General features: G+C 41.2%; 1 protein-coding gene across 3 annotated transcripts; it reads left to right on the top strand.

Annotated features, from left to right (window-relative positions):
• Positions 1-944: 944 nt before the first annotated feature.
• On the top strand, positions 945-16,232 carry MTFR2 (mitochondrial fission regulator 2). Of its 3 annotated transcripts, none has more exons than XM_055433248.2 (8): positions 945-1,237; positions 2,086-2,198; positions 7,317-7,421; positions 7,886-7,998; positions 9,555-9,790; positions 11,263-11,599; positions 14,251-14,438; positions 15,368-16,232. In XM_055433248.2, the coding sequence occupies exons 2-7, from the start codon at positions 2,136-2,138 to the stop codon at positions 14,435-14,437; spliced, it is 1,041 nt and encodes a 346-aa protein (XP_055289223.2). In that variant the 5' UTR covers positions 945-1,237; positions 2,086-2,135; the 3' UTR covers position 14,438; positions 15,368-16,232. The 3 variants fall into 3 exon arrangements, with proteins under 3 accessions (XP_055289223.2, XP_088697071.1, XP_088697070.1); XM_088840945.1 differs by having other exon boundaries at positions 1,033-1,237; positions 14,251-14,425; XM_088840944.1 differs by lacking the exon at positions 945-1,237 and adding an exon at positions 1,757-1,855.
• The last annotated feature ends 8,735 nt before the right edge of the window (positions 16,233-24,967 follow it).

Raw genomic sequence — 24,967 nt, 5'->3', positions numbered from 1 at the left:
AGGAGCCTGGTAGGGCACAGTCCATGGGATCGCAAAGAGTCGGACATGACTGAGCAACTTCGTAGATTCACTGGTCCCAGAAACAACAGATGTTCGCTGAATGGACGAACAATAAACAATTAATCAGTTCAGTTCAGTTCAGTCGCTCAGTCGTGTCCAACTCTTAGCGACCCCATGAACCACAACACGAAAGGCCTCCCTGTCCATCACCAACTCCCGGAGTTCACTCACTCATGTCCATCGAGTCGGTGATGCCATCCAGCCATCTCATTCTCTGTCGTCCCCCTCTCCTCCCTCCCCCAATCCTTCCCAGCATCAGAGTCTTTTCCAGTGAGTCAACTCGTCACATGAGGTGGCCAAAGTACTGGAGTTTCAGCTTTAGCATCAGTCCTTCCAATGAACACCCAGGATTGAACCTCAGTTCAGTTCAGTCGCTCAGTCGTGTCCGACTCTCCGCGACCCCATGAATCACAGCACGCCATAGCGACGACTAAACAATAAATAGCAACACTCCACGACAAGTGTACTTAGGAGAGGGGTCCCACTTCGGGTCTGTATGTAGAGGACGACACACTTTCCCTGCGATGATCTGTACGGGGCACGAACTCGGGATCGTAAGCATGACCCAAAGGCCGTAAGACTCCACAACGCCAGGCTTCCTACGCAGATATTCGACAGCGCCGGGGAAACCTAGAGACACGTTCTGAGCATGCGTCGCCATTTGTGAGTGTGTGTGTGTGTGTGTGATTTGCCACGCCCACCCGTTGGCTCTAAGCTTCCATTGGCTGCCCCGCTGAAGGCCCGCCCTCTTGAAGGAAAAGGACATTCCGTGGGTCTAAATAACCTTCCGTAACCAATCACAAGCAGCGATCTAAAGGTTTGTCCAATGACATCGGACTTGGGTCAAGGCCCGCGGAGTTTAATTTTCGTCCGGGGACGCGGAAGTAGCGATCAGGTCTAAGCCGCAGGTTGAGTGTCGCACTGGAGGAGGGCCGAGTCTTCATCCCGGATACCCCGACTGGGTGAGGGGCTTCAGGGCCAATTTCTGGGCCAGTAGAAGTGTCGTTTCCGTCCGTGGCAGGCAAGCCGGGGCGCGAAGGCGGGCACGTGTGGACCTCTAAGCGCCCCTGGATCAGGACGAGAGCACGCTCGTCCTCTGCGGATTCCGCAGCGAGGTTCCTTAATGACTGCAGCTTGAAGTTCCCGTGGTTGCCGGGAGGCTGGGCTTCGGAGGAAGGTGAGCCAGGCGACGGTGCTCCCAGAGCGGGAGAGACCCCGAGGCGGCTTGGGGCCAAAGGGAGTGACGTAAGCCGGAGCTAGTCTCGGCCTGTTATTTAGTAGCTGGGTGCCTAAGTCACGTCGCCTTTCTGGGCTTCATAATCCTTATCTTTAGAATGAGCGAGGAGGGATGGGTGGTACTCCGATACGTCAGTAAGGAAGTGTTATCATTCCTTTTGTTTGGTGAAAGTCTTTAGTCGGCCGCCTGCCTGCTCTCAAGGAAGGGCTGAGCTCATCCCTGCTTAGTCTTAGCCGAAGCTTTCGGAGGGAGGCGAAGCTTTCGGCTTTCGCTATTGCAACTAACTTGAAGGCTTCCTGCTAAGTTTCCAGTCTGTCCTTGATTGATATTTATTAACTAGGTGGTGCGTTGGTAAAGAATCCGCCTGCTGATGCAGGAGATGTGAGTTCGATCCCTGGGTTGGGAAGATCCCCTGAAGGAGCCTATGGAAACGCACTCCAGTATTCTTGCCTGGGAAATTCCATGGACAGAGGAGCCTGGTGGGCTACAGTCCACGGGATCTCAAAGAGTTGGACACGACTGAACAGCTGAGTACGCTAGCACTGCGTCCCTTAAGAGGTTAAAAAAAAAATCCTATGAATTTTTAACGCAACTTAACTGATAAATTGAAGTTTTTTGTTTTTTTAACCAGCCCTTCCCCATTCCCCCATTCCTCTTTTTCTCTCCTCACCTCAAAATAATGCTGGCCAGAGAGATTAGTTTAGTTGATGGTGTAATGTGTAACGAAGGCTTTTTTGTGTGTGCAGCAGTTATCAAGAGTAATGTTTTCTTATTTTTTTCCCCTTAAGGTATCAAGAAACAATGTTTCTTTGAATTTGCTTCTGTATTTGCCTCATCAATGTCATTCATATTGAGTATATTACGAGAGATGCTGCAATATTTTGGTGTTGCCGTAAACCAGGTAAATGGTTTTTAATGGATTTGAATGAACCTGTTGTATTTGGGGTCTTATTTTGGAAATGATTTATATGTCAACATTCAAGGCAAAATTGTTACTTCTGTATAAGGTGTAACAAAGGCAAGTTTGCAGTAGTGTAGATGTGATAATTTGAGTTAAAAAAAGGATATGATTATTAGGAACCTATTTACTTGAAGGGTCAAAAGCTGATGAAAGATTGAAACCAAGCAAAAGAGAGACATGACCCTCATAGATAAAATATTTTAAAAATTCTAGTGGTTTTATTTAAGGTAGTTTATTTGAACCTGAAACTAACACAACATTGTCAATCAACTATACTCCAATATAAAGTGTTGAAAAAAAAAAGTTTGACATTTGTTATAGAATGATGAGTTTTATAGTTCAGCAAATTCAGGAGAGAGGTTGACTTAGGTGTGAGAATCATAAAAAATCAGATTTTGTCTACTTACTGAGTAGCTATGACATCTAAGATATAAGACAATATGCATTGTTCTGTAGGTGATGCAGGGTAGCAACACGTCTTTATTGTAGTCATGACTTAAAATATAGTGTGAAATATGAGAAATATATACATATAGTTATAAGAGTACATATAAGACAGACACAAAAATAATAGAGGGGCAAACAGAAAATGGGCAAATTGTTGCTATTTGGTGTGGTGAATTAGAATAGTCAAGGATAAATAAAGGATTTTGAACAAAAGTAAGCTGAAGAATGACGGAGCCATTAATAAAAAATGGACAACTCAGTATGAGGAACTACTTTCTCCTAGGAAGATAAGTTAAATCTGTTGAAATGTATAAATACAAATATCTTGCAGATAATTAGATATATGGTTCTGGGTGCAGGAAAGAAAAGAGATTCAGATTTGGAGTTATCTATATACTTTTGTTATTTGACTTTGATGATAGAGGATGTCCCTAATGAAGCATTTTGAATTTCAGAATTGAGGAGGTTAAAAATAACAAAGACCAAGGGATAGTTGAAGATTTGCTTATCAGTAGTTGCTGATAGTTGGTTATCAGATTATTGATGGCTTTAGGGATTTCGGTAGGTGGAGAGTGGTAGCTGAGCTGTAGTAGTTTGAAGAATGATCCAGGAAGGAAAATGGCATCAGCAGTCTTCAGTGTTAGATGTAACTTCGTGTTTGTAAGCATTTTATCCTTAATCATAGAAAAAAATTAAGATACAAGTGAGAACGATTGAGCAATGCCCTGGAGAAAGTAGTTGGTCAGGTAATAGAAGTAAATAGGCCTTGGAAAGAAGATGGATGGTCAAAAGTAGAATAAAAGTAATAATGCCATTTGCAGCAACATGGATGCAATTAGAGATTATCATACTAAGTGAAGTAAGTCAGAAAGAGAAAGACTAATATCATGTGATCTCAGTTATAAGTGGAATCTAAAATATGGTACAAATGAGCCTATCTACAAAACAGACTCACAGATATGAAGAACAGACTTGTGGTTGCCAAGCAATGAGGGGGAGGGAAGGAAGAACTGGGAGTTTGGGATTAACAAATGTAAAGTATTATATATAGGATGGATAAACAAGATCATACTGTATAGCGGCACAGGGAACTATATTCAATATCCTGTGATAAGCCATAATGGAATGTCTGTGTGTAACTGAGTCACTTTGTTGTACAGCAGAGATTGACACAACATTGTGGATCAACTGTACTTTAATTTAAAAAACTGATAAAATTTCAAACAGCACCAACAAAAGAGTAGAATAAAAGTGAGAGATGGTGGAGAGATTTTAAATGGAAAGAAATGAAAGGTGAGGTATGTTAAATCAGTCACTGGTTTTCTCAAGAGCAGAGGCAAGGCCACTTGGAGATAATGGAAATGGTAGCCTTGGGGATTTCAGAGATGGGCAATTCCTTTGGGTGACACAATAGTGAACAAAATATGTTATGAAGGGGTTGCGGAATACCCAGCTGAAGTCCACATGGAATTGTTGTCTTTCTAAATGTTATTTTGTGATTTTTTTTTTTCTCTAGCTAAGAGTAGTTCATCTACTCTTAGATGAATGGGTTGGTTCATCCATTAGTAACATAAGAACAGTATCAAAAGAATGAACCATTTTGGGGTAGTAATGAACATATCAACACTACGAACAAAGCTAGTGGAGGTGATGGAATTCCAGTTGAGCCATTTCAAATCCTAAAAGATTATGCTGTGAAAGTGCTGCACTCAATATGTCAGCAAAGTTGGAAAACTCAGCAGTGGCCACAGAACTGGAAAGGGTCAGTTTTCATTCCAATCCCAAAGAAAGGCAATGCCAAAGAATGCTCAAACTGCTGCACAATTGCACTCATCTCATCCGCTAGTAAAGTCATGCTCAAAATTCTCCAAGCCAGGCTTCAGAAATACGTGAACCGTGGACTTCCAGATGTTCAAGCTGGTTTTAGAAAAGGCAGAGGAACCAGAGATCAAATCGCCAACATCTGCTGGATCACGGAAAAAGCAAGAGAGTTCCACAAAAACATCTATTTCTGCTTTATTGACTATGCCAAAGCCTTTGACTGTGGGATCACAATAAACTGTGGAAAATTCTGAAAGAGATGGGAATACCAGACCACCTGACCTGCCTCTTGAGAAACCCGTATGCAGGTCAGGAAGCAACACTTAGAACTGGACATGGAACAACAGACTGGTTCCAAGTAGGAAAAGGAGTACGTCAAGGCTGTATATTGTCACCCTGCTTATTTAACTTATATGCAGAGTACATCATGAGAAATGCTGGGCTGGAGGAAGCACAAGCTGGACTCAGGATTGCCGGGAGAAGTATCAATAACCTCAGATATGCAGATGACACCACCCTATGGCAGAAAGTGAAGAGGAACTAAAGAGCCTCTTGATGAAAGTGAAAGAGGAGAGTGGAAAAGTTGGCTTAAAGCTCAACATTCAGAAAACAAAGATCATGGCATCTGGTCCCATCACTTCATGGGAAATAGATGGGGAAACAGTGGAAACAGTGGCTGACTTTATTTTTCTGGGCTCCAAAATGAGTGCAGATGGTGATTGCAGCCAGGAAATTAAAAGACGCTTACTCCTTGGAAGGAAAGTTATGACCAACCTAGACAGCATATTAAAAAGCAGAGACATTACTTTGTCAATAAGGCCCGTCTAGTCAAGGCTATGGGTTTTCCAGTGGTCATGTGTGGATGTGAGAGTTGGACTCTAAAGAAAGCTGAGCACTGAAGAATTGATGCTTTTGAACTGTGGTGCTGGAGAAGAGTCTTGAGAGTCCCTTGGACTGCAAGGAGATCCAACCAGTCCATCCTAAAGGAGATCAGTCCTGGGTGTTCATTGGAAGGACTGATGTTGAAGCTGAAACTCCAATAGTTTGGCCACCTGATGCGAAGAGCTGACTTATTTGAATAGACCCTGCTGCTGGCAAAAGATTGAGGGCAGGAGGAAAAGGGGACGACGGAGGATGAGATGGTTGGATGGCATCACCGACACAATGGACATGGGTTTGGGTGGACTCCGGGAGTTGGTGATGGACAGGCAGGCCTGACGTGCTGTGATTCATGGGGTCGCAAAGAGTCAGACATGACTGAGCGACTGAGTGGAACTGAACTGAACATATCATTGAAAAAACTTGAAAATCCCTACTTAGTAGGAAAATCAGTGAAGTTAGTAGGAGGGTGCCAGAGCAGAAGTAGAATAGAGAGGTAAAATCATAAGAGTGGTGAAGATGGTTAGTGGCAATGAAGGAATGAGAGAGAAGGACAGAAGTTTGGCAGAATGGGAATTGCAGAACAAGACGTTCACATTAACCAAGAGTTACCTCACTGTAGTGGAGCCTCTAGGCCTGTGGGTCTTAGCAAGGGTGCACCTGTGAGTGATCTGCAGAACCACAGAGGTAATTATGTTAATTAAGTGGTGCATCTGTTCCTAGGCTGTGCTGATCAGTGCGGATGTCACTTTTAAATACTTGAAATGTCTAAGTTGAGATCTGTTATAGGTATAAAATATACAATGGATTTTGAAGATTTAGTCTGATAAAAAGAATGTATTATAAAATAATGGCATTGTTTTTAAAGATGTTGATTTCACATTGGTATAATATGCACATATGAATTAAATACATTAAGGAAATTAATTTCACTTGTCTCTTTTTACTCTTCAAATGTAGCTACTAGAAAGTAGTATGAGCTGTTTGTATGTTTTGGATATTAACCAGTTATTGGTTGCAAATGTTTTCCTCCATTCTGTAACTTGTCTTTTTGTTTTGTGTATGGTTTTCATGTGGTGCAAAAGCTTCTGAGTTTGATTAGATCCCATTTGTTTGTTTTTGCTTTTATTTCTTTTGCCTTAGGATACCAATCTGAGAAAATATTGCTAGAATTTATGTCTGAGAATATTTTGCCTATGTTCTGTTCTAAGAGTTTTATGGTATCATATGTTTAGGTCTTTAAATCATTTTGAGTTTATTGTTATGCGTGGTGTAAGGGAGTGTTCTAATTTCATTGATTTGCTTGTAGCTGTGCATCTTTCCAACACCACTTGCTAAAGAGACTGTCTTTTCTCCATTGTATATTCTTGCCTCCCATATCATAGATTAATTGATCGTGCATGGTTGGGTTTATTTCTGGGCTCTGTTCTGTTCTATTGATCTACATATCTGTTTTTGTGCCAATACCACAGTAAGTAAAGCATTCTTAAATTGTTTACAGCATGATTCATTTATTCACCTCTTTAAAGGAAATTACATGAGTGTAATCTGTATTACTTCATTGCTTGAGAAACTGACATTCTCAATTTTTAAAAATTAATAAAGTTCCCCATGGTATTTGATCATTATCAGAAATAAAAGAAAATGAATTTGTGGTGCTTTCTCAAAAGATCTTCCTGGAATATGCTTATGTTAACTGCCTCCCTCAGCTGCACTCCCCTGTACCCCTGCTTTTTTAAAAAATACATGTGAATAGTTTGATTCTTTGAAGAAAATAATTTAAAGCCTGCTATTCTATATTTTTTTAAAAAATAAATGCTATTCTGTCTTTAACATTAGTTCTTTTCATAAACAATGTAAACATGCTCAATAGAGTACTACTTTTTAAAATAATGATTTATGTTTAAATAGGTCTTACACATTTGGGAAAATAAAGACTATGGATCAGCTCGGAGTATTGTTCGTATCATTGGGAAACTTCTTCCTTTAGAACCTTGTCCCAGGCCTAATTTTGAGGTAAGTCAGTCAACCTGTACTATTTAAGTACCATGCATAAAAATTTCTATAGGGAAGTAGCAATATAGACTGGAATAGAAGAAGAAGTGTTTCCTGCAAACCAAAAACCTGTAACTTATCTTGGAAACAAGTCGTTTCATCTGTGTTTTTGTCTTTATTACTTTAAATAATTGATTCCAAAGATTGGCAGATGTGAAGAAACCCCTGAGTCTTTCTTTGCCATTCTTTCAGTCTGTGTTTTATGTTGGATGACATTCCTAGGGGAGAGAATAGAGCCACATACTTAGACTTTAGAACTGTTTTCCTGAGTCCTTTTTCCTGCTAACAGGTGTATGTTTTTCTCTTGCATATCCTTTTCTTTTTCACACTTGTGGATTTTTAACTTATGTAAGTGGTTTCCACAGGCATGTGTCTCCCCCTGACTGCCCGCAGAGCTCTGACTTTCTTTTCCCTTTTTCCTTTAGCTGGTTCCGCTCTTGAACTCTGTGGACCTGGCTAACTGTGACTCTGCAGTTCCGTCTTTTGCTGATGTTTGGTGTGTGGCAAATGATGAAGAAGCCAGTTATCTCAGATTTCGGTAATTTTTCTACATATCTTGGAAAAGTGGGGTGTGGGCTACAATCTGAATTCTTGCCCGTGTTGAAGTGTGTTCAGACTAAGTGAGCCTTTTCATTTATTTTGTCTAGTTCTGTAGTACGCTGAGTCCTACTAATGTCTTCATGGTAAGGATGACTGGTGTTTTTTCTCATTTTTGGCTTGTTTTTCTTAACGCACGTCTAAACCTAACCCAGGCCTATGAAGGAATGATATTAAAAGGATTTGAAGATCATCACATTCATTTTTAGGAGAAAGCTCTTTCCTGTATACTAAATACTGGATCTTTTTTTTTTTTTAATTATTTATTTCTGGCTACTCTAGGCCTTTGTTGCTTTATGTGGGCTTTCTCTAGTTGTGGAGAGTGGGGCCTACTCTCAAGTAGTGCTGCTGCTGCTGCTGCTAAGTCACTTCAGTCGTGTCCGACTCTGTGTGACCCCATAGACGGAAGCCCACCAGGCTCCCCCTTCCCTGGGATTCTCCAGGCAAGAACACTGGAGTGGGTTGCCATTTCCTTCTCCAATGTGCAAAAGTGGAAACTGAAAAGTGAAAGTGAAGTCGCTCAGTCGTGTCCGACCCTTAGCGACCCCACGGACTGCAGCCTACCAGGCTCCTCCATCCATGGGATTTTCTAGGCAAGAGTACTGGAGTGGCTTGCCGTTGCCTTCTCCGCTCAAGTAGTGCAGCGGCTTCTAATTGTGGTAGCCTCTTGTTGCAGAGCGTGGGCTCGGTAAATCGCCTCTTGTGGGCTCTAGGGCACAGGCTGTGTAGTTGTGGTGCAGTCTTATTTGCCCCTTGGCAAGGGGAATCTTCCTGACCAGGGATCAAACTCGTGTTCCCTGCATTGGCAGGCGAATTCTTAACCACTGGACCACCAGGGAAGTCCAATACTAGATCTCTTTTGTTTTATATATTTAACCAAAATTTATACAGTGTTTACTATGTACCAGGCAATGATGTTAAATATATTTCATCATTTGGATGTTTTACTGCTTGGGAATAGTAACGTGTTAGTGTATTCAGATACAGGCTGTTAAGTACAATAAAGGTCAATTATTCAAAATTTCTGCTTAAATTTATTTTATGTAAAGCTGGTTTATAAATTTTAAAAAAATTAGAGTACTTACCCCAGTATAACATGGAATCATTTCATGCCTTATATTCCAAATATGTAGAGTTTCTAAATAAATTAACTTTATTTCTAAATAAATCCATTTGTACTGTTTGACATTAATAGGCAGAACAGTTATAGGATGATTATTTTTGGTTTACAGTTTGAAAGCAAGATGTGTCCCTTTATTCACTGATCACTTTTGGTCACCTGCTAAAGGCAGCATTCTGTTCTGGGTATTGAGAATACAAACTTGTGTAAGATACTGTTTGTCCTCAGTGAGTCTACAGACAGTTATAGAGTAAAGAGAGTTATTCTGATTTTGTTTTGGTGTTTTTGTTCTTTGACTGAAAGAAATTATTTCTCTTAGAAAAATTTCCCTCCCCCATCTCTCTTTCTATCCGTTTTTTCCTTCATTCCACCCATAGAAGTAGTACGTGGAAAAATGAAGAAGAGGAGAAAATTGCATCTTTTCATCCTTTGCAACCGGTTGAAGGTCCATTGACACCTACTGTAAGGCATAACAAACCAAGAAAAAATGATTGGCCTGAAAGTGAAACTGCAATTAAAAAGATAGCTGCCCTTGAAGATGAGCTCGCTTTTCTTCGCTCTCAGATTGCCGCAATTGTGGGACGACAAGAGCTGGGAAACAGTACAAAAGCTAGTAAGTAACGTTGGGTTTTTGTTTTAGTTGGATGATGCTCCTCTAGTATTTTAAGTCAGTGCTGTTCTAAGTAAGAAAAGAATGTTTGCTGCTAATGTATTTTCTGAATGACATGGAATATGAAAGGATGTTGTGTGTGTGTGTGTGTATATATATATATTACTGCTGATGTTTATTAAGAATAAATTAAGATGCATTTGTTGTGACTGGAATGGCTTTGGTTTAAGGAAGAGCTGGCTATGCTGCCAAAGATTATAGTTTTATATTTAAAAGCCTATTTTCTAAGTATAGTTGTCCCTCAGCATTTTGGTTCTAGGACCCCTGTGGCCACCAATATCCAAGGATGCTTATGTCCCTTATATAAGATGGCATATTTATATATAACCTGTCATATCCTCCATTTTCCTGTATACTTTAAATCATCTCTCATTACTTATAATACCTAATAAAATGCAAATCATTGTAAATACAATGTAATTGCTATGTAAACGGTTGTTAGTGCGTGGCAGATCAAGTTTGTCTTTTTGAAACTATTCTGGAATTAAAAATATATATATTTTCAATCAGCAGTTTTTTGAATCTGCAGATGTAGAGGATATGGTTGAGGATATGGATGGATGACTATATAAGCTTTTCTAAGTCTTTGGAAAAGCATTGGAAATGTAAGCAGAGGATGCATTAATTTGAGAGAAGAGTATAGATTTGAGGTTCATATATTTGTCGTTTGAAGTTATTGCTGCTGTACTTCCATCAAATCTAGGTGAATACTGTTTTCTAGATGATTCTTTCTAAAATTTTTAGAGATGTGACTTGCTTTAAATAAAATATGCATACACACACCGTATCTGTATGTATGTAGAAACATCTATATAAAGACATATATGATTTGTTTATAACCCATATTTATATAGTAGTATATATTTATAATTTATATGAAATATTATATAGTATATGTTACTATAGAATAAAAAATGAGATTATATATACACTTTTTTAAAAGTAGTCATGTTACATATGATTTTAGGAGTGAATCTGTTGTGAAAAATTTAAGTATTTGGTACCCATCTTAGGCTCTTGCCTAGAAAATATGTGTCTGGGTGTTTCTACAGTGTCATCACAGAGTGAATGTATCAGTTTGTGTGTTTCTAGCCACAAGCTATTGATTGTGTTTTAGCTTTTGTAAACTGAGGATGAAATTTAGATTGTAACTGAAACAGTTTTTATTTTCTCTTTGAAATGCATTCTCTCCCCTCCACCTACACAGAGAATCCTAATTGGATTAAAAAGAAATTTACTATTTGCTTGACTCTTCCAGAAATTGCTAAGCAGATGGGATTGATTCTCCTTCTTGGCCACTGTGTCATTATTTTGATAGCATTACAGAAATTGTTCCTATTTTGATTCTAATTGGTGTTACATGTTACGTCGGAGACAGTTTTGCATGATTTTTCAGCAGACTAAATTTTCTCTAGGTTTCTCGGACTTGAATGACAGGCCGAGTGGTTTCGGACAAAAGCCATCATCAGGGGCTACTCAACTCAATGTCAAACAAGATTCGTTTTCAAGTCCTCCTCCACCACTGCCTCCTCAGATTTCTGCTGTACAGCCTCCGTGTTCTCCTCTCATGAAAATAGCACCTAATAATATTTGTGCATCAGATAATTCAACAACTGAACTGAAAAAACAGCACCCAGATGCTAGGAAGACCAATTATAGTCATCATTCAAAAAACCAGAAAAACGAAGCTGTTCCAAACATGTTGGATGTTCTGAAGGATATGAATAAGGTTAAACTACGTGCTATTGAAAGGTATGTTGTCGTAATTTGCAAAATGAACCAAAATTTTATCAGTGGTGTTTAAAGAAATTATTTTATCAAAGTAAACATATATAAGTCTTCTCTCTGATTCTTTTTCACCCCAAGCACTGCTCCTAGAGAGAATCATTTTCAAATTTTTGTGACTCTTCTAGAGTCTTATCTTCATATTTTTGAAACAACATTGTACTTTTGCTATTTTTTCCTATTTTAGTTACATTTACTGGAATTGGTAAAAATCTGAAATACGTTCTCTTAGACATTCTGCCTCCTGACACACATGCACACATACACTTCTTATTACATCTTCCCAGTATGGTTAAGTCACAGTCTTAAATCCATGTTCAGAATTTATATCCTTATTATAATAGTAAACATTCACAGGAAAGCTATTTCATATCCTACAGTTACCTTTTATTTGTTAACTAATTTTATTTTTTATTGCAGTTAACTATTGCCTCTTTGAATTCCCCCCACCCCGACCCCTGGAAATCCCCTCTGCCCTTCTCTAATCTTACTTGTTGCTCTGAACCCGCTGCATTCTTATCCTACGGATTTCCTTTGTCATCATGGGCATTCTGTTTGTCCAGGTTTGCATCACCCATTTCCTGGGTGTTCCGTCTTCTGTAGCTTCCTGAGGAATGCATAAAAGCTAAATTATTTTAAGACCTTGCATATCTGAAACTTTTGTTTTTTATTCTCACACTTACTTGCTAGTTTGGCTGGATATATAATTGGCAGAAAATAATTTTTCCTCAGAATTTTGAAGACATTATTCCATAGGTTTCTCGCTCTCAGTGTTCCTGTTGCAAGGTTAATGTCATTTTAATTCCTGATACTATGTATGAAACCTGTTTCCCTTATTCTTGAAGCATTTGTGATCTTCTTTTTGATCCTAATGATCACAAAATTCATGATGATGAGTCCTGGAGTGTTCTTTTAAAATTTTTCATGCTGATCACTTATGGACTCAATCAGTTGTCCTTTGTTTTTGAAATGTCTTATAATATTTTTCTGATACATCTCCTATTTTTTCCCTCTTTTCTTGAAGCTCCTATTAGAAGTTTGAATGCCAGAATTATTTGTCTTATCTTCATATCTTTCCTTTCCTGATTTCTTTCTCTTTGCTTTTTTATTGTACTTTTAAAGAAAATCCTTTTCTATTCTTCTATGTGTTTTTCCTGTTATCATTTTTTGAGGGGGGAGGCCACACTCAAATCTATGTACCCTCAGTGGTCCCCACTGCCACCTTTCACTTTAAGCCACCATTTTATATAATTTAGACTTTGGCAGTGACCTCTTAACTGGTCACTCTCTTTTCATTCTTGCCTCCTTGTCTGTTCTCCATATGTGAATAATAACCAGAGTGATCTTTAGAAACTGAAGTCAGATCATGCCATTCCCCTGCTGGAAATCCTTTGGTGGTTTTCACTGTGCTTAGAACGAAATCTTGACACATTGCTGTGGGCTGGATTCAGCCCTCGTGTCTCTGACATCCCATCCTACTTCCCGTCTTCACTGGACTCCAGTTGTACCTGTTTTTCTTTTGTAACAGATGCCAGCCTCATTTCTGATGCATCCATTGGATGTTTACAGTAAAACTGACTGCCTGTCATTTCCTTAACAAGAATGGCAAGTCCTTTAAGAGACTTATCCTCATCATCTCATCGAAAGTGCTTTATCCTAGCCACTATCACATTTCCCTCTTTTATTTATTTTATTTTTTATTTTTAAAAAAACTTATTTGGCTGCGCTGACTCTTAGTTGCAGCATGCGAACTCTTAGTTGTGGCAATGGGATCTGTTCCCTGACTGGGGCTCAAACCTGGGGCCCCTACATTGGGAGTGGGGAGTCTTAGCTACTGGACCACCAGGGAAGTCCCTCCCTCTTTTATTTTGTTAACAGCACTAATTACTGCCCCAAATGTTTTGCTTACTTGTTCACTGATGAACTCCTGCGCCTCGAGTGTTCCACTGGAGCAGGATTACCTCTCTACCCCCAAAGTGTAAAAATGGAGCCTGGCAAAATAGTCAGCATTAGCATTAAGACTGAATGAGTGAACAGACATTCTAATGGTTTTCTTTTCATGAACTCCGTATCCTTTTAAAGGTTATGAAGTATTTCTTTTCTACCCACTGGAGAATTAGCAAATAAAAAAGCAAAGATGATATTTGATAAATCCCAGGTTATAACGGATTGTGGTAGAGCCCCATATCATTTCTCAGCTTTCTGATTCCTAATCCATTGCACCCTTATATTTGTTATCCTAAGGCAAAACATTCCAATCTTTTGAAGACTAATTAGATTGTAATACAGTATGCTTCTATTTCTGCTATATAACACTTATATTTTTGCTATGCTTGTCAAGGCTTATGTGCTCAGTTGCTTCAGTTGTGTCCAACTCTTTGTGACCCCATGGACTTGGACCTGCTGTCCTCCTCTGTCCACAAGATTCTCTAGAATTCAATCTGAGTGGGTTGAATGCCATGCCCTCCCCAGGGAATCTTCCTGACCCAGGGATTGAACCTGTGTCTCTTACGTCTCCTGCACAGGCAGGCGGGTTCTTTACCACTGGTGCCACCTGGGAAGCTCTTCAATAAGGAATGCAATACGCAAAGGTTTAAGTTATTCCATTTTTTTTAAAGGTCCCCTGGAGGCAGACCCATTCATAAAAGGAAAAGAGAAGATTCACCTTGGGATCCAGTGTCTCTAATATCCCATGCACTTAAGCAGAAATTTGCATTCCAAGAAGAAGATTCCTTTGAGAAAGAAGATAATTGTTGGGAGTCTTCTCCATTTTCTAGTCCAGAAACTTCAAGGGTGCACTTATAATGTAAGGTTAACTTTTCAGTTTTTCTCATACATATTGTTCATGATGTATCTTTAACCTTCAAATTCTCTTGAAGTAATTTTGTGGACTGGGCCATAAAATTGTTGATACTGTGTGCTGCTAATGTTCTGGCTGTTTGTACTGACTTTCACTTACATGCTCATTTTAGCTTTTAGCATATTATGACATTTTTTGAGATAAAACATTTGAAAAATACTTGTGTGTAAGTTTATAATGGTTTATCCTGGACACATGCTAACTTGATATTGCTGTCTGTCACTGTCACCGCTCAGTATGAACTGGGCGTCTGTGACTTTGAGAGGACCAGAGAGGAATGATGTAGTAGATTCAACTGAACCATATTTCAATGGGAATACTCCCAGTAGTTTTCCTGGTCACATGTGAAGAATATTTATAATTGTGCTTAACAAAGCAAGTGAGATCATAATTATCTTCGATGACCATGCTCCCTGGACACTTAAAAAAATTCACAATATGTTTCAACTCTTAACCCTGAAGATTGCTCCTTATTTGAAGCCTCTTTGCTTTACTTCAGATATCCTAATTTGGGGGGTGGTTTCCCATCTCCTAGTTTAGCTGAGGAAGTAAAGAAGATTAAGCCTTGGGAGCCAGGGGAGAGTGAAAGAGGGACAGAGTCTAAAGTCCGGTGGGTGGCACTGGAGTGGCAAAGGAGGAGGGGTGGAATAAAAAGCAGATGACAACTCGCAGAGCAGAGCAGAGAATTGTTCTACTCTGTCAGTTCCGGCAGAACTGAGGTCTTACTTTCCGTGACCTCAGCCCCGACACATAGCCCGCTCTCAAATAACTACTTACTATTGAATGAGTTAAGCCTCAAAGGGTCATTTGATGCTTGTGTTGCTGTTCTGTTTTTTTACATCAGAATAATGTATTAAACTTTTGCTCTATTTCAGTTTGGACACTGTATCTCAAGGCAGAAGTATGTTGAACTAAAGAAAGAACTGACAAACCCAGCAGGTGTAGACCAAGCCATGAGCACCAGGGGCTGTGTCTACACCTAGAAGGCAGGACTGCAGAAGTATACCTACATGCCTCTCCCTGCATGTGAAAGGATCGCATCTCCTGTTAATGAATTTAAATGTAATCCATACACTGGGGAATGTTAGTACAAAGGTCTGAAGGATCTTGACCTGTGTCTGGTTTTATAAGATCCAACAGTTAACGGGCTACTGATGATAGTCATGTGTATGGATCTTTTTCATTTTTTCCCACATATGTTAAGTTTATTAAAGCTGAATAAATACTTTGATTTTCCTAAGAGCCAAATAGTAAACGATTTAATGTTTCTCATTTGAGAACAGTAAGATCTCATTATAAGGTAACAAGAACAATTTAGTGGATTAAGAAAGTAATATAAACTAAGTCTGTATTGTACTACACAGCGGATGATAGCACATTTGGGTTTTTAAAAAAGATTTCTTAAATCAGTTATGACTTGCTTATTTAAGAGTCTTTGACTCTTTTAAAGATTGGTAGTGATGTGGTTTACCTGGCCTCCAGCAACTTGGAGATTTTCAAAGAATATAAAGTTACAATTTTTTCACTAAGAGAGTCATACTTTGAATCATAGAGTGAACCCCCTAAAAAACTTGAGATGATGAAGAATTATTCTTAGAAGCTGATTTTGACTGTGAAATGCTCGATTGTAGAAATATTTAAAGAATCTTCTTGATAAGTTTTGCTACAGTTGCTATGTAAATATGTACACCTATCATTTTATTTCCTTTGTTCTTTATTATGCTCTGTTCCTTTGTAAGTAAATACACCTTTTTGAACTTGTTTGTTTTATAGCGCTTCAAATTCATGTTTTCTTCTCACTACATTTAGGAAGTCTAAACTTTTGGGGGGAATGAGAGTTGTGTAGTTAGTTTCTTGGTCAATACGATGAAACACATACGTTTGGATTAGGTGTTTTTTTCCTCTGCCATTACGCTAATGTGTGTGGGAATTTCCATGTTTCCCTAGAAATGGAGCTTAGGCTCCATTTGGATGGACTCAGCACCCACCCATTTTGGAAGCTCTGTCCTTTTAAGAGTCCGGTTTGCTTACCGTTTTCATGTTATGGTGGTCGAGAGTCGGCTGCCTGGTTATTTCCATTTCCGACCCCTTTCACCTGGCACCTTCCAGTTAGCCCTGGCTATGCAATGGCAACCCACTCCAGTGTTCTTGCCTGGAGAATCCCAGGGATGGGGGAGCCTGGTGGGCTTCCGTCTATGGGGTCACACAGAGTCGGACTCGACTGAAGTGACTTAGCAGCAGCAGCAGCAGCATGCCACATTCATCTTATGACCAGGAGGAATAGGCTGTGAGTCACAGAAATGTGAACCCTGACATCACTGAGCTTTTGAACTAACACCAGCAAGAGCCATCTCCAGAATTCTTATTACATGAGAAAGATTAAAAATACGCTGAGTGGGTTTTCTGTGATTTGCAGCCAAAAGCATTCACAGTGATACAGCAAGCGCACCAGCCTGGCTTTCCTACCTGCCTGTTATTCCCCCTGTGTAGTCTTCTGACACTTCTCAGTAGTTTGTTCTTGCTGTTGTTCCCGTCCCTCCGAGACACTCCCCATTCTGCCTCTTCTCATCTTGTACTTGGAATTAGAGTCCCTCTTCCTCTGCAATAACTACTTTTTAATCCCATAGGGCAGTCTTGCATTGCGGAAACATTTTGAAGATACTATTTTCTGCCAAGTGAGGTCTATTTCCTAAGAAACCTCAAGTTGGTTTTTTTGGGGAGGGGGACTTTTCTACTTCAGAATGAATTTCCTGCTTGCCCAAAGCACATTTCAGCACTGGGATGCATCAGAATTGAATTGACCTTGGGCTCACCTCTATTAGATTCCCCAGTGGCTCAGACTTGCCTGCAATACAGGAGATCCAGATTTGATCCCTGCGTCTGGACGATCCCTTGGAGAAGGGAATGGCAACCTATTCCAGTATTCTTACCTGGAGAATTCCATGGACAGAGGAGCCTGGTGGGCTACACTGTGGGGTCGCAAAGGTTGGACCAAGCGACTAACACCTCTATTTAGAAGGCTGACTTCCAATGTCCTGGAGAGCACAAGACCATGCCCTGAAATTCCACTTTGGGAGGCCTTTTGGAGTGGCCTACACTTGGGCTTCTTGTGACTTAATGTTGACTGTTTGTGAGGGTTTAGGCTTTCATCATGAATCTATACATAAATTAATACCTAATGGCAACCCACTCCAGTGTTCTTGCCTGGGGAATCCCAGGGACGGGGGAGCCTGGTGGGCTGCCGTCTATGGGGTCGCACAGAGTCGGACACGACTGAAATGACGCAGCAGCAGCAGCAAGTGTTGTTTATAACATATTTTAAACTTGTCTAAACATATTGTGAATGTGGAAACTTTATCTTCTTGCAAGTTATATAAACAGCTTCTTTTCCTGATTCTAAGACATGAATCCTCCCACTTGGTCTTGAAGAGTCCCTTCTCTCCGCTTTTCCTCATATGCCTTTAAACTAAGTTGTATTCTCTTTCTTGATTGGCTGGTAGTTAATCCGTATAGAAGTATTAAGGCATTTGACAAATCATTTGACAAGGCATTCTAATACTATTTCATATTTGGGAAAAAATATTGGTTTTATAATATAGATTGCAGGAAGTTCCGTTCCGTTCCGTCGCTCAGTCGTGTCCGACTCTTTGCGACCCCGTGGACTGTAGCCTACCAGGCTTCTCCATCCATGGGATTCTCCAGGCAAGAATACTGGAGTGGGTTACCGTTTCCTTCTCCAGGGGATCTTCCCGACCCAGGGATCGAACCCGGGTCTCCCGCATTGGAGGCAGACGCTTTAACCTCTGAGCCACCAGGGAAGCCCTTGCAGGAAGTTAATGCTGTTCAAAATCTTGACTGGTTGAGACATGCAGATGATAGCAGAGATTGTCAAGGCAGGGAGAGGAGATGGGACTTCCTAGGAGGATACTTCAGTAACTGGAGGAGACACTGGAGTTGCAAATAGTGGCCTGGGTCTGTTATGGGTTCAGTTCGGTTCAGTCGCTCAGTCGTGTCCGACTCTCTGCGACCCCGTGAATCACAGCACGCCAGGGTTACCAAAACCCTTGCTTTTACAATGAGAATGCAGTTGTGCTTTAATTATGAAATTTATATAAAAATTCTGTTGGGAGACATGCCAATCATGCAAGTGTGAGATTTTTATATCAAAAGAGGGCTATTGGGGGACTTTCCTGGTGGTCCAGTGGTTAAGAATCTGCCTTGCAGTGCAGGAGACGTGGTTTTGATCCCTAGTCAGGGAACTAAGATCCCACATGCTGAGGGGCAACTAAACCCACACACCGCAGCTACTGGGCCTGAGAGCTCTAGAGCTCGTGTGACACAACTAGAGAGTCCATGCACTGCAACAGAAGATCCTGCATGATGCAACAAAGATCTCTTGTGCCGCAGCTAAGACCTAATGCAGTCAAATAAATATTAAACAAAAAAGAGGGCTATTGGGACTTCCCTGGTGGTCCAGTGGTTAAGAACTCGCTCTTTCATTGGAGGAGGCTCCAGTTCAAGGCCTGGTCAGGGAACTAAGATAACACAGGCTGCATGGTGAAGCCAAAACATACAAAAAATAAATTCATAATAAAAAAACCAAAAAAGGGCTATTGCATGTTGGGTCATCTGGGAGGCAGACTGTGAGATAGGGGTTAATGTGAGGAAATCTATCCGACTGTGTTCTCAGGACCATACCCCTACTAGGGAAGGAAGCAAGATTGGGTGAGGGAGAAGTTGGGCTGAAATGTAGCTGAAATGTAGCCTCAGGAAGGGCCTCAGAGCACTCCAGAGGGAGCTCTGAAGCTGGAGTCACCCTATGGAGTAGTCTCTCTTGGTGGTGCTAGGGGTAAAGAACCTGTCTGCCAGTGCAGGAGACACAAGAGACGTGGGTTCCATCCCTGGGTTGTGTTGGGAAGATCCTCTGGAGGAGGGCATGGCTACCCATTCCAGTATTGCCTGGAGAATCCCATGGACAGAGGAGCCTGGTGGGCTACAGTCTATGGGGTCACAAAGAATCAGACACGACTGAAGCGACTTAGCACACATGCATGTCGTCTGCCATTGCTTTGAGGGTGCCAGGTCTTCATGTCTTCACATTGACTCTACATTGAAGAGTGCGGCATGAGCTTGAGCAAAGCATTCTTCTTCAACCAAGGACATTTCCGCAGAGGTTTGTCATAGCGGTGCATCACAATCCATTAGCAGACTAGTCATCCACAGAAGCCATGGGCTCCAAAAATGTTGCAGGGTCCAGCCTGCTTTCCACTGCCATTAGCCTTGAGCAGTATTGATTGTCCAGAATTCCCAGTACCCATTACCCTGTCTTCCTTCTACTTATTTTCTTGAAAATGTTTGTATTTTAAAAATTGGTGTTGAGAATGCTTTTCTGTCTCCAAATATCCCCCTTTGAACCTACGCTGCTCCCCTCGGTTTCTGGTGGGTAACTTTGGTTGGTCTTTCACAGCTTTGCCCTTTTCTTTTCATGGAAATAACTAGTTTTCAAGGACTCAGAAACATTAAACAGTTATCTCATTGTGTGGCTTTGGGAACCAATGGAAGAAGTGCTGGAAATGTGCTGGGAGAACTGTTATTACTTCTTGGGCCCCAAGCTCCTTGACTGTAAAATGAAGCGGGACATGCCCTGGGGTCTGATGTACGATATTAACATCCTCTGACTTACCTGGCTCAGGTGAAAAGAGACATAATCATAGTTCAGTTTGGTTAATCATAACTCAATTGGGCTTCCCTGATAGCTCAGTTGGTGAATCCTCCTGCAATACAGGAGACCCCGATTCATCCCCTGGAGAAGGACTAGGCTATCCACTCCAGTATTCTTGGATTTCCCTTGTGGCTCAGCTGGTAAAGAATACGCCTGCAATGTGGGAGACCTGGGTTCAGTCCCTGGGTTGGGAAGACCCCCTGGAGAAGGCAATGGCCACCCACTCCAGTATTCTTGCCTGGAGAATTCCACGGACTGTATAGTCCATGGGGTTGCAAAGAGTTGGACATGACTGACTTTTACTTTCATAGTTCAATTTGGTTGCCATTTCAGTTTCTGTTCAGTTCAGTTCAGTTCAGTCGCTCAGGAGTGTCTGACTCTTTGCGAGCCCATGGACTGCAGCATGCCAGGCCTCCCTGTCACCAACTCCCAGAGTTTACTCAAACTCATGTCCATTGAGTCGGTGATGCCATCTCATCCTCTGTCGGCCCCTTCTCCTCCTGCCTTCAATCTTTCCCAGCACCAGGGTCTTTTCAAATGAGTCACTTCTTCGCATCAGGTTTTCTGTACTCTGTGCTAAATTTTCTTATCAAGGAGATATTTTTGGACTGGACACTGGGGGGAAATGGTCCGTGGGTCCCTGAGAACTTCTGTTACACTGTACTTGGGAGTGGGCTGTAATTTACCATGCAGGTGAGAGCAAACAGCTCTCATTTTGAATGACATTGATATATCAGCTCCTGTTCTTAGTGCTTAACAAATATTGACACTAACCCTTATAACAAGACAAGTTACTATTGTTTTCCTCACTTCACAGATTGGGACCTAGACATGGGGAGCTGAATGAACTGCCCCAGATTTCCATTGCTGGTAAGTGGCTGAACGGGATTTGAACACAGGCAGATGTGTTTGCAAACCCACACACACATACACATGTATACATGCTTTCATAAAATACATATTTTTAACCCCTGGGAAACATTGTCCATCTTGTAAATTTGTTTACTTATTTGTTTACACTTTGCCTTTTTCCTGAAAGTATTTTAGGCAGTTTACAAGAATGTAGAAAACTTGGCAGAAAAACTTGAAAGGGAAAGTTCAGACTGCAGTTCTCTATATTTGCCACAAGAGGGAAGTATAGCATTAGAGAGTACCTGCGTGCGCGCTAAATCGCTGAGTCGTGTCCAACTCTTTGCGACCCCGTGGCCTGTAGCCCAGCAGGTTCCTCTCTTCATGGGATTCTCCAGGCAAGGATACTGGCGTGGGTTTCCCACTTCCCCAGGGGATCTTCCCGACCCAGGGATCGAACCCACGTCTCTTGTGTCTCTTGCATTGGCAGGGGGGTTCTTTACCACTACCACTAGAGGCACCTGGGAAGCTACTAACTGTTATACCACTTGAATGTCAAATCTTTAGAAGTCACAAAGTAGAGTCAGATTTTCATAACTTGCAAAAACAGCTTGCTTTAAAACATAATCACGAATTACAAATAACCATGGCTTTCATCAACCTGAGATTTATCATCAAACTAATTCAACTTTTTTTCTTAATTGAAGTATAGTTGATTTACAAAGTTTCAGGTGTATAGCAAGTGATTCAGTTAACTGAATAAGAGTCTTTTTCAGTTTCTTTTCCATTATAGGTCATTAGAAGGTGTTGAATATAGTTCCCTGTGCTATGCAGTGGATCCTTCTTGGTTATCTAAATAATATACAGTAGTGTGTATCTGTTAATCCCTAACACCCAATTTATCCCTCTCCCTCTCCTTTCCCCTTTGGTAACCATAAATTTGTTTCCTATGTCTGTGAGTCTATTTCTACTTTGTAAATAATTTCATTTGTATTTTCTTTTAGGTTTCCACATATAAGTGACATCATATGATATTTATCTCTCTCTGACTTCATATAATCTTTAGGTCCATCCATGTTGCTGCAAGTGGCATTATTTCATTCTTTTTAATGGCTGAGTAATATTTCATTGTATATATGTACCATCTTTTCTTTATCCATTCATCTATTGATATATATTTAGGTTGCTTCCATGTCTAGACTGTGTGCTTACCTGGTGGCTCAGATGGTAAAGAATCTGCCTGCAATGCTAGAGACCCGGGGTCTGATCCATGAGTTGGGAATATCCCTTGGAGAGGGGAATGGAAATCCACTCCAGAATCTGCCTGCAATGCTAGAGACCCGGGGTCTGATCCATGAGTTGGGAATATCCCTTGGAGAGGGGAATGGAAATCCACTCCAGTATTCTTGCCTAGAGAATTCCATGGACAGAGGAGCCTGGTGGGCTACAGTCCATGGAGTTGTAAAGAATCAGACACAATGGAGTAACTAACACTTAAACACTTATAAATAATGCTGATATGAACATAGGATGCTTGTATCTTTTTTTAATTCAGCTGTTTTCCCAACAAAATAAATTTTCTATATAATTCAAGGATAAGAGCAGACGATAGTATTGCTAAACTTTAAGATTTCAGTGAGATTCTTATAAGTTCTTCAGTGTAAGTACAGCTATTATTTGACTACTAGAGAGAAGCATAAGGCTAATTATGAATAATAGGATTATAGTTTTTGTTTTTATTTCAGTAAAGATTGGTACATTAAATTGGTGGAATTTTAGACTTCCCTGGCTGTCCAGTGGTTAAGACTCTGAGCTTCTGGTGGAGGGGGCATGGGTTCCATCCCTGGTTAGGGAACTAAGATCCCATATGATGGCACCAAAAAAAAAAGTGGTGGAATTTTTTTTCCCCTGGGTTGGGAAGATCCCCTGGAGAAGGGCATGGCAACCCACTCCAGAATTCTTGCCTGAAGAACCCCATGGACAGAGGCGCCTAGAGGGCTACAGTCCAACCGAGTGACTAACATTTTCACTTCATACCATTATTTACACTTGAAAATATGTTTCCAAAGACATTGTAATTGTTTAAATGATTGCCCTCCCCTCCTACCCCCCCAATCCCCACCCCCTGCTTTTGTATTAGCCCAGTGTCATCCTGCAGTTGAGAGAAGCCTTGTCAGAGGCTAATCTGGAGAGGAGTATCAGCGATTTCAGGTCCATCTGCTGGGGCATGGAAGCATGATGTGGCACCGGAGGTCCCCTGAGTAGGATGGCACTCTGTCCCATGTGGTTTCAGCCTTTGACGAGGTCTCTGTCTGGTCCTCCCCACTAAGGACCTTGAGTTCCCCGCTTTATGGTCAGGCTTTCAGCCTTGCCCTAAACAGCTGGTAGCCAGGGAGCCTGTGATGGGTCTGCTCACACCAACCCTTCTTCCCTGAGAATTAGACCATGGCTTCTGTCCTCCAAGGTCCTGCTGCCTGTGGTCAGAGATGATGATAATCAATCATGATAGCTAAACTCAAAAACTTAGTTTGTTCTGGTCTCTGAACTAGAGATTTTACAAGTATTAACCTGTTAAGTCATATTCCTTTTTTACAGAGGAGGAAACTAAGGAGCAGAGAAGTTAAGTACTTTACCCTCATGCTAATAAACTGCTGGAGCTCAAACTCCGGGTTCCAGAGTCTGAGTTCTTTCCTGACAAACCAGCCCCTCCCAATGGATACCACTGCTGCCTCATCTGACCTCCAAAGGCAATAGGTAACATCTGGTCCCCAAAGTGCCAAGTTAGCATAACTCTGTGCTATGGCATTTGCTGTTTCTGCCACATGGGGATTCCTGCTCATCCTTTAAGACCCAGTTTAGGGAACATTTTTATCAGAAGCCTGATCTGATTCTCCCTCTCCCCTAAACCCTCCAGCAGATGTGACCACTTCCCACCAACTGGGCTTTCCTCTTTGCTGCCATATTTGTTGCAGTTCTAATTGCTTCCAGGTCTATTTCACCCCAAATACACTTATTCGTGTATTTGACTTCACTGGGTCTTTGCTGCTGTGTCCAGGCTCTCTCTAGTTGCTATGAGTGAGGGCTGCTCTTTCTTGCGGTACACATGCTTCTCAATGTGGCGGCTCCTCTTGTTGCCGAGCATAGGCTCTGGGTGTGCAGGCTCAGTTGCCCTGTGGCATGTGGAATCTCCCTAGACCAGGGGTTGAACCTGTGTTCCCTGCTTCGGCAGGTGGATTCTTAACTTCTGGACCACCAGGGAAGTCCCACTGGGCACTTCTGAACAAATTGAAGGTAGAAGCTGGGTCTTGTTTGTTTCATTTCCTCCTATATCCAAAGTGCAGTCACAACAGCAATTGGTGAGCACTTTGATGTATTAAGAAGGATGTTTAGGACAGAGATTATCTCATTTAATGACAGCCCTTCGAGAGAGATATTTTTATCCTCATTTTACAGACAAAAATGGAGCTCAGAGAACTGCTATCAACTGAAAAAACTGGACTCGAACCCGAGCTTGTCTGATCTCCAAGCCTATGCGTGTAACTATTAGATTCCATGCTTTTCTTTGACAAATGTGATAGAAAATGACTTGCTATAAATTTATCTAGTTAAAACAGCATCTGTTATTCAATAACAGACTTTATCCAAAAGTATAAAAAATAATGCAAGTTAATTGCTCGAATTCAAGTAGCTAGAAGAATTATGAGCTGGGGATTAAACTAGGGCTGCTGAGGCCAAGGGCAGCTGCCCTCAGTCTTTGTGGCCCATGTTTGAAGGGCAAGATCATTCTCAGGCCAGGCTTTCTTGACTGATAGATCAGGCTGGAACCGCTGACTGCCTGAACCAACCACTGGATGGCAAGGTCTTTGGCCCTCACAGAACCACCATCCTTGGGCATTTGGTTGAC

The sequence above is a fragment of the Moschus berezovskii genome, chromosome 10 (assembly GCF_049115385.1).
Source record: "Moschus berezovskii isolate FMDL1 chromosome 10, NW_MosBer_1.0, whole genome shotgun sequence".
NCBI lineage: Eukaryota > Metazoa > Chordata > Mammalia > Artiodactyla > Moschidae > Moschus > Moschus berezovskii.
The sequence above is the reverse complement of the archived record's forward strand: the minus strand, read 5'-3'. Positions and strand labels throughout refer to the sequence as shown.